The sequence below is a fragment of the Callorhinus ursinus genome, unplaced genomic scaffold (assembly GCF_003265705.2).
Source record: "Callorhinus ursinus isolate GAN/ISIS: 27379988/994484 unplaced genomic scaffold, GSC_fseal_2.0 scaffold2, whole genome shotgun sequence".
Lineage (NCBI taxonomy): Eukaryota > Metazoa > Chordata > Mammalia > Carnivora > Otariidae > Callorhinus > Callorhinus ursinus.
Genome location: NW_027397064.1, coordinates 101,199,311 through 101,208,476, shown reverse-complemented (window position 1 = coordinate 101,208,476; position 9,166 = coordinate 101,199,311). Strand labels below are relative to the sequence as shown.

General features: G+C 45.3%; 1 protein-coding gene across 1 annotated transcript; it reads left to right on the top strand.

The window, feature by feature from the left end:
- Positions 1-8,338: 8,338 nt before the first annotated feature.
- LOC112811201 (ATP synthase F(0) complex subunit g, mitochondrial) lies at positions 8,339-8,801 on the top strand. The gene has a single exon (XM_025855180.2). The coding sequence runs from the start codon at positions 8,381-8,383 to the stop codon at positions 8,690-8,692; it is 312 nt and encodes a 103-aa protein (XP_025710965.1). The 5' UTR covers positions 8,339-8,380; the 3' UTR covers positions 8,693-8,801.
- The last annotated feature ends 365 nt before the right edge of the window (positions 8,802-9,166 follow it).

Here is a 9,166-nt window from a genome sequence, read left to right as displayed (position 1 = left end):
GTCACACTGGACAGCACAGATTCTAGAAAGTTTGCATTATCACAAAAAGTTCTGTTGGACAGCACTTCTCTAAGTAAAAGAAGTCAGGTTGGCATCAGATACTTTGTTGGAAGCATTTCATGCCAGAACACATTAGACAAACATATTTATATTGAAGGAAATAATATGTGAGCTAAGGATTTTCTTTCTTTCCAAAGTGACCTTCAAGTATACAGACCATGAACTGTTATGAACTTGTAAGAACTCAGGGACTATAATTCCCACGAGCCCTGCCTGAGAAGGCTATTAAGAATTCGTTTCAGACAACCAGAATCACTGGAGACAAATCAACAAAGGACTAATGGAGACACTAAGTGATGACCTGTAGATTTAAGACTGAACCGTGGTTGGACGGGATGCGGTTTAGGATGTAAAGGCTACACGCTCTAATGAGGTATGTAGAGCAACCACCCAAACGAGCCTTCACTCATGCTTGCTCATGCCAGCATGACTCACCGGCCCTTGTGATTGGGAGCCAATGGTGCAGAATTTCAAAGAGCTGCATGGGCAGAGGGGAGAAGGGAAACGTTCTGGCCATGAGCAAATGGAGGCTCAGAGAGCTAAAGACACATGCCTCAAGTCTTAGGGCCAGTAAACCACATGCACTCCACTCTAGCACTCAGCCTTCTACGTGTACTGGCAGCTTGTATGACCACTTGGCTTGTTTCCCAGCAGGCACTGAGGCAGACCTCATTGCCTCTGTGGCCTCCTGCCCTTGGCAGGAGCTCTTGCCTCAGTGGACAGCACGGCCTGACATGTGAACTTGGAGCTCGGGCATGCTCCCAGAAGACCTAGGAGTGCTCTCTGTGCTCCCCCACCCCCGGAATCTCCTGACACATTCCCTGGCTTGGCGTTGGCCCCCTGTTCTGGCAGGCCCAACCTGCCAGTGGTATCTGCCAAGCTTCTGCTCAGCCCGCCTTGATGCTGGGAACAAAGAGACCAGTTTAGCCCAAGCTGTCACCTGCTTCTCAGAGGCTTCAGGCATCATGGCAGGGCAAGCCCCTGTGGCAGCTTCCCAGAAAACAGGTCTGGAGGGAGGATTCAGACATGCTGGTCCATGTTCAGAGGGAAGGGATACTTGTCCTAAGGGACAAGGAGACCTGGGTGGGTGGTGGGTTTGGCAGAGGAGGAAGCCCATTGTTGTTCATCCGTGTAGCTACCACTCCCCCCTCCCAAATTTACAGTGTGTATTAGGGGCCAGGTCCAGTGCCTGCTCTGGGAAAACAGTAGTTATAAAGGGAGCGACGTCTCTGCTTTTATGGAACTTAGAGTCAAGTGCGGGATACAGACCATAGCTGAGTAAGTAAATGAGACAGGCATGAATTTCATACTCTCAATGCCAGGTGTGCAAGAAAATGTAACTTTAATTTTCTATAATTTACCTTAATTTCTATTTTGAGACTGCATTTCACTGGGGGAGCAAATGTTTAGTGATCACAGTTAGCTTGGGGTTCCGTTTTTTACTGCCCCGTGGGTTATGTCTAGGTTCTGGGAGGCTTATGCAGCTCCGTGGCACATTTACGTGGCAGGGTCCCTGGGTGCAGCCTACTGCCCGGCAGGCCCGGCGGCCCTCTTGGGGCTCTGTTCAGAGTCCTCTCCTTGGCCTCCGCAAGCTCTCAGAGACCTACCCTGGACCTGTTCTTCACTGGGCCTTGGTGAATATCCTAGAAATATGATCCCCCCCCCCAAGCAAACGAATCCATCCTACAAATTACATCAGAGCTGTGAAGGGGAGGAGGAGGGCACTCTGATGGGAGAAGGAGCTTGTTTTAGGTGGGGAGGAACCAGGATGGTCTCTTTGAGGAGGTGACATTTGAGCTGAGACTGAAAAAGGTCCAGAAATGAGCTGGAAGGATCGGGCGGTCAGAGGAAACAAGATTCTGGTAAGGAGGGCCAGGAGGTGGGAGTGAGCGCCATGCCCAAAGGGCCCATGGCAGCTGGTGTGAAGGGAGCCCAACCAACCATTACCTTCTAGGGGAGTTCCCTGGGGTCCATCCAACCAGTGTCTGCCCAGGCACCTGTCTGTCCCCCGAGGGAAGCTCGGACTCCCAGGGAGCAGGCGTGAGCTCGGTGGCCATCCTGAGGCTGCTCATGCCATAGACGTTCTAGAAGTTCAGAGAACAGTTCAGTGTACACGCAGCTTCAAGCGACCTGCTGGCCCGTGTCCTTCCAGATGCTGGGGTGGGGTCTTGACCGCCTCCCTAGGGAAAAGATACCCTGGATTCCCACCCCTGCACCTGAGTGCCGCCTGTGAGGTCAGCCCTGCTGGTCTTCTTCCAGCACCACACCCCCCTCACCTGGGCCTTTCCCTCCCTGACCCCAACCCCCCTGCCCCCCTTGTCTCCCTCCGCTGCATCACTCTTAGGGAGATGGAACCATTAAAAACAGCAAAAGCTTTCACACTCGAGCAGGAGGGACTCCCTTTGTTAGGCCTCCCAAGGACATTCGTGTTTTAAAAAAGATGACTTATGGCAAAAGAACTTCAAAAGAATGGTGGGATCTGGGGCATTCGATGAGGCGGAAGCTCTCTTGAGCCCTTTACTCTGTGTCCCGCCGGCTGACCTCGTCTGTACACACATGAGCACACGCACGTGCACACGCACACCTGCGTTCCCATGTCCCCCTCGGCAGTCACCTCTATGTCCCCACTTGCCTCCGGAGGCCCCTTCTCCACCCGCAAGAATGGGGCTGAGTGGGCCCGGTGGGGCAGACACAGCCAGGGTGTGGAAGGGAAGCCAAGGAAGACCAAGGGAACGGGTGTCAGACAAGAGGCGGCCATAGAGCAGACGTAGGGCCAGGCACTTCCAATGTTTCCTTTAATCTTTACCAAGGCTCATTAAGCTAGGTAGGCTCTTATCCCCACTTTCAGGTAAGGAAATCAGGGTTCAGAGAGGTTAAGGGATTCATCCATGTCAGCACAGTGAGGATTCTGACAGACCCCAAATCCCTTCCCCTGCTGTCTCGCCCTGCTCGCTGCCTTGCTGTGTGTCCCGGGGCCCCAGGAAGTCCAGACCTGGGAAGGGTGTTGGGCTCAATCCATCCTTGGCCCTTCACCTCCCAGAACAGGGGTCAGAAATGTCTGCAGGAAGTGTCTGGGTACCAAGTGTGATGCATTCTGACAGCTCTCCAGGTGTTCAATGACAGCCTGGTGGAACCGTGCAGGGGAGAATAGGCCCTTAGCCAAGGCACTTGAACGACCACAAAATGGAAAGGGCTCAAGTCTGTGGTTTTCCTGATGCATGAATGGGCAGGGTTGGGGGAGCAGTTGAACAACCCTGGGGGATTGGGGTGCTAGGCAGCACCTGGGCTGAGTCTGCCTGACCCTGGGGCGAGAGGGAGGCAGCTCCCCCCTCCTTCTTACTCACCCTGTGCCCTTGGAACTGACTTCTGTCTCCACTGTGGAAGGCAAAGCTAGGAGTGACTAAAGCCTGTCTCGGTTCCAGCGTGCTTTTGCAGACACGATTTATTTATTTTTTATTTCAAGTTTTTATTTAAATTTCAGTTCGTTGACATATAGAGTAATACTTGTTTCAGGAGTAGAATGTAGTGATTCATCTCTCACATACAACACCCAGTGCTCATCACTATTGCAGACATGATTAAAGAAACTGAACCGCGAACCCCAGGGCAGAGTCCCTCTCAGGCCTGGAACCTGGAAGATTCCAATTTTGTTAAGCAGGGGATACCTCCATTAAGAACATCAACAAAATGTCAAGGACCATGATAGCAGCTGGGCCTCTGTATACACGGTTTGATAGACTATATAATGAAATAAAAAAGCATGATACGTAGTTTTTTAAACATGAATTTATACCTATTCACCAAGATAACATTCAACTACTTTGGTTGGAAAAATTGGCACCAAGTAAATGTGTGTGATGTTATTTATTCGGAATGGAGGCGATCTTTGGAGTGACTGTGGGTTCACAGGCGCTTTGCAATTACTCTGAGCAACTCTTCCCCAGGGCCATGGGTGTGTCCACCTACACCATCTCACCGCCAGGTCAAGGCCCACAGGCCAGGAGTCTTAGATTTGAGGGTTCTTGGTGACACCCTCCGCTGAGCTTCCGTGTGACCTTAGGCAAGTGACTTGAGTCCTGTGTGCTGCAGGCTTCCCCTTCTTACCCATGCCAGGGACAGAATGAGATGCTGCCCATGACACAGGTGCCTGGGAAGACGCAGGCTTATGGGCCTCGGCCGCTACACCTCTCTTGCTGTTCCAGATGGCAACAAAACATATACCCTTTCTCCCCTATTTTTTATTAAACCTCCAGACTTGGAAGGGAAGGGAGAAAACCAAGGCTACTTAGTGGAGGACAGTTGTGGCCAGGATACTTCTGCCTCAGCTTTCCCAGAACTTTATCAGGGAGAAAGTCCCCCGTGGACTCTCACTTTACTGGAACCAGGGACTGCTTGCTTTTCCCTTCTACCTCACAAAGGGCTGGATCATGTCCCAGGGGCAGACTTAGATTAGACCGGTAAGTTACTCAGAGCCACCGGAAATTGATGGAAGCAGAGGATGAAGCTGGAGACCCAGAGGCCAACCTCTGCCATTTAGTTCCCCATTCGTTTCCTTACCGAGCTACCCAGTAAGTCTTCCCTGCTGTTTGCTCTGGGCTGGGTGCATGCTAGGTGTGGGGGCCACAACGTGTTTGAGGACCAGCTCCTGTTGTCACAGAGTTCCCTATCTGGTTGGAGATCACGACATACCCACAAAAAGAAATTCTATGGTTTGGGGGTAGTCTTCATGACTCATGGAGGAGAAGGAAGTTTACAATTCTTCATGACTCATGGAGGAGAAGGAAGAGTACATAAACATACCCATGAATATATGGACAATTGATTTGTAACAATCTACTAAGGCAAGTTAGTGCAGAAAGGATAGTTTTTTCCTCAAGTGGTGCTACAACAATGAGATACCCATAGGGGAAAAAATAGAGTTTGATTCATACCTCTCACTATACATAAAAATTCACTCAGGGTGAGTCATATTCCTAAACCAAATTTGAAATGAGCTTAAGATGGATCACAAACCCAAACACAAAATTGTTAAAACTATAAAACTTCTAGAAGAAATCATAAAAGAAAGTCTTGGTGACATTGGATTAAATGAAGATTTCTTTGCTATGACCCCAGAAGTATGATCCATGACAAAAAAAAAAAAAAACACCACCACCAAATTAATATATTGGACTTCACTAAAATTAGGAAGTTCTGCTCTTTGTAAGACATTTCCAGAGAATGAAAAGACAAGCCATAGACAGGGAGAAAAATCTTTGCAAAAACATATATTTAATAAAAAACTTGTACCTAGAATATATAAGGTATTATCTATATATTGAAAATTATATAACTATATTGAGAAACACTATAATAAGAAAACAAACAACCCAATTAAAAAAGATAGGCATAAGATTTGAATAGACACTTCACCAAAAAATATACATGAATGGCAAATGATCAAGTGAAAAAATACTCAACATCACTGGCCATTAGGGGAATACAAATGAAAACCACAATGAGTTACTACTGCTCACCTGTTAAAATGGCTACATTTTATAAAATGGCTACATTTATATACATTTACACTGACCATATAATTAATGAAGACAAAGGAGGCAAGAATATATGATGGGGAAAAGACAGTCTACTATCTAGAATGGTGCTGAGGAACCTGGACCAGTACATGCAAAAGAATGACACTGGATCACTCTCTGACACCATACACAAAAATAAACTTGCAATGGGGGCACCTGGGTGGCTCAGTTGGTTAAGCATCTGCTTTCAGCTTGGGTCATGGTCCCGGGATCCTGGGATCGAGCCCCGCGTCGGACTCTCTGCTCAATGGAGCGTCTGCTTCTCCCTCTCCCTCTGTGATCTCTCTCACTTTCATTCTCTCTCAAATAAATAATAAAATCTTAAAAGAAAATAAACTTGCAATGGATTAAAGACCTAAATGGGAGACCTGAAACCATAAAAATCCTAGAAGAAAACATAGGCAGTAATCCCTTTGACATCGGCCATAGTGACATTTTTCTATATATGTCTCCTCGGGCAAGGGAAGCAAAAGCAAAAATAAACTACACCAAAAAACCCCACTTATGCACAGCAAAGGAAATTATTAACAAAATTAAAAGACAACCGGCTGACTGAGTGCGGGAAGATATTTGCAAATGATTTATCTGATAAAGGATTAATATCCAAGATATATAAAGAACTCAGACAACCCAACACTAAAAAAACCCCAAACAACCCACTGCCTTTAGATAAAGTGCACTCTCTTCACTGTACATTTGAGGGCCTCCATGATTTGGCTCTAATTTCCAGAAATCACTTGTTTAAGAAAACTGGAAAGGCCTATTTATAGTTCAGGACTGAAGAGCAAAAAAGTTTGACCTACAGTTTGGGGCAGAAATTTTGGGGGGTAAATAGCACTGCTTGGAGATACCTCACCAGAAATATCCTTCTATGTAGCTCAGAGTCGGAGCACAAGTCAGGGTTAAGGGTGAACAGGAAGCAGATCACACAGGAAAAAGTGCGAATGTTCTCTACCAAATAATTTGCTCAGCTGAGGAATCGTTTATATCAATATCAGTTACATATTTATATTATTTTCATTATAGTGATTGGAAAATGAGTCATGAAGAATTGTAATTGTGGACTATCCCCAAACCTTTTCTCTATTCTAATTATGAGTCAGGGGAGGAAAAAACCCAGGAAGACAGCTTCTTTTTGGAAGAATTTAGAAGCGATAAAAAAAAAAAAATCTTTGAGCTAAATGGGGATTTTCAAGCGACATCTCATTTCAGCAAATTGCTGCCACCAAGACCCCCAAAAGAGCTATAAAGCTACAACCAAAACAGACAGAAGCCGACCACAGTCAACAGTGCACAAGCTCAAAGCAAGAATGAGTGAAGAAGTATACAGTTTGGAGGGGTTTGTTTTTTTACATCAAAGAAAGATACATACAAAATTCATAAATAGAGAAATTGATAAAAGTTTAGATCGACTGAATGGTATTGGTGTATCAATGCTACATTTCTTTAAGACTTGCTCTATAATCTTATCTTTTTCTTGTTGACATCAGTTCCTTAATATTTATATCACTTTTTAAAAGAATTGCTATTTTATTAAAAAATAAGCTAGATAGTAGATATTTATATTGTTTCCACTGGATTATAAGTTTCCATGGAAAACAATTCTGACCAGAATATGCGCTAGAAAGATCGTTATATTTGCATGGTGAGGGAAAGGAGTCATAGTACAATGTTTGAGCCTCTAATGTAGAGATTGGCAAACTGTAGCCCGTGAGCCCACTCTAGCACATGATCTGTTTTTGTATGTCCCACAAGCTAGAACAGTTTTTGTGCTTTAAAGTAAGTGTTTAGAGGGCACTTGAGTGGTTCAGTCAGTTAAGCGTCTGACTCTTGGTTTCCGCTCAGGTTGTGATCTCAGGGTCGTGAGATCGAGCCCCGGGTTGGGCTCTACACTCTGCGGAGAGTGCTTAAAGATTCTTCCTTCCTCTCCTCCCTCTCCCTCTGCTCCTCCCCACTGCAATTCTCTCTCTCTCCCAAATAAGTAAATAAATCTTTAAAAAAGTAAGTAAAATGAATGTTTAAAAAAAGAAGAAGAAGAAAAAGAGAAGGAGGAGGTAGAAGAATATGTGACAGAGATTGTACTTACCTTACAAACCTAAAATGTTTACCATTTTAGGTTTGCCAAGCCCTGCTCTGGTGTATGCAGGGATTGCAAATACCTAGCACACTCAGTACTCACCCACTTTTTTGTCCATTGTAGACATGGCTAATCAATTACCGCTCTTTTTTTTTTTTTTTTCCCCAGTTAGGCCTGGATTAGGATCTGTCTCCAGGCAGCCATTCCAAATCAATGGGAATTGGCATGTGGGATAAAACCTATTTGCCATCCCTGGACTTGTGGAGGTGCCTGAATTATTCACTCTTAAGACCAAATGACATAGACTCCAGGTACCATGGGCATTTAAACCTAGATTAACTGTTTCGTCAGAATGATAATACCCAGGAACCTTACAGCTCACCTAAGAAAAGTGAATGGAAAAAGTGGTATTACCTTGATCATAACCAAAAGAAGTCTTATTTTTATGATAATCCTGCCCCCTCACCCTTTAATCCATGATTAGCTGAGAACTATACTCCATTAGAGTTTACCCTCAGCTTGAAGTCCTTTTAACATGCACCTGTGTCTCTGTGCTTGGCCTTGAGATAAGAATGTTCCTTTGGCATAAGAAATTTTAAGCATCTTAAATATGGAATGTGGGACATTCAGCGGCCGTCCGGGGCGACGGACCTTCCAGCTTAGAACTATGGCCCAGTTTGTCCGTAACCTCGCGGAGAAGGCCCCGGCGCTGGTGAACGCTGCTGTGACTTACTCAAAGCCTCGACTGGCCACATTTTGGCACTATGCCAAGGTTGAGCTGGTTCCTCCAACCCCTGCTGAGATCCCTACAGCTATTCAGAGCCTGAAAAAAATAGTCAAGAGTGCTCAAACTGGTAGCTTCAAACAGCTCACAGTTAAGGAAGCTCTGCTGAATGGTTTGGTGGCCACCGAGGTGTGGATGTGGTTTTATGTCGGCGAGATCATAGGCAAGCGTGGCCTCATTGGCTATAATGTTTGAAGACCAATCTTTAACATCTGTTTATATGTGGCTTATTATTTGAGTGTTCTTGGACCATGTGTGATCAGACTGGTATTTGAATAAAAGAAGATAATGTATCAAAAAAAAATATGGAATGTGGAAAAAACAAGGACAATATAACTTGGGGGTTGTTGGTGGTGGGGTAATAATAACTCAGGAATATGGCCTATGTGAATTTAGTAGTTGTATACAAAATGTACTTCAGGTACCCTTTTAACTGGGAAATATAATCATCCATCTACACACACACATACACGCACTTCTCATGGTGTCTAAAATATTTACATTGGAGGACTTTTATTATTTATTTATTTATTTATTCATTCATTCATTCTTTTTAAAGTAATCTCTATGCCTAACAAGGGGCTCGAACTCACAACCCTGAGATCAAGAGTCTCATGCTCTTTGGACTGAGGCAGACAGGCACCCCTGGAGGACTTTTATTTATGCTGG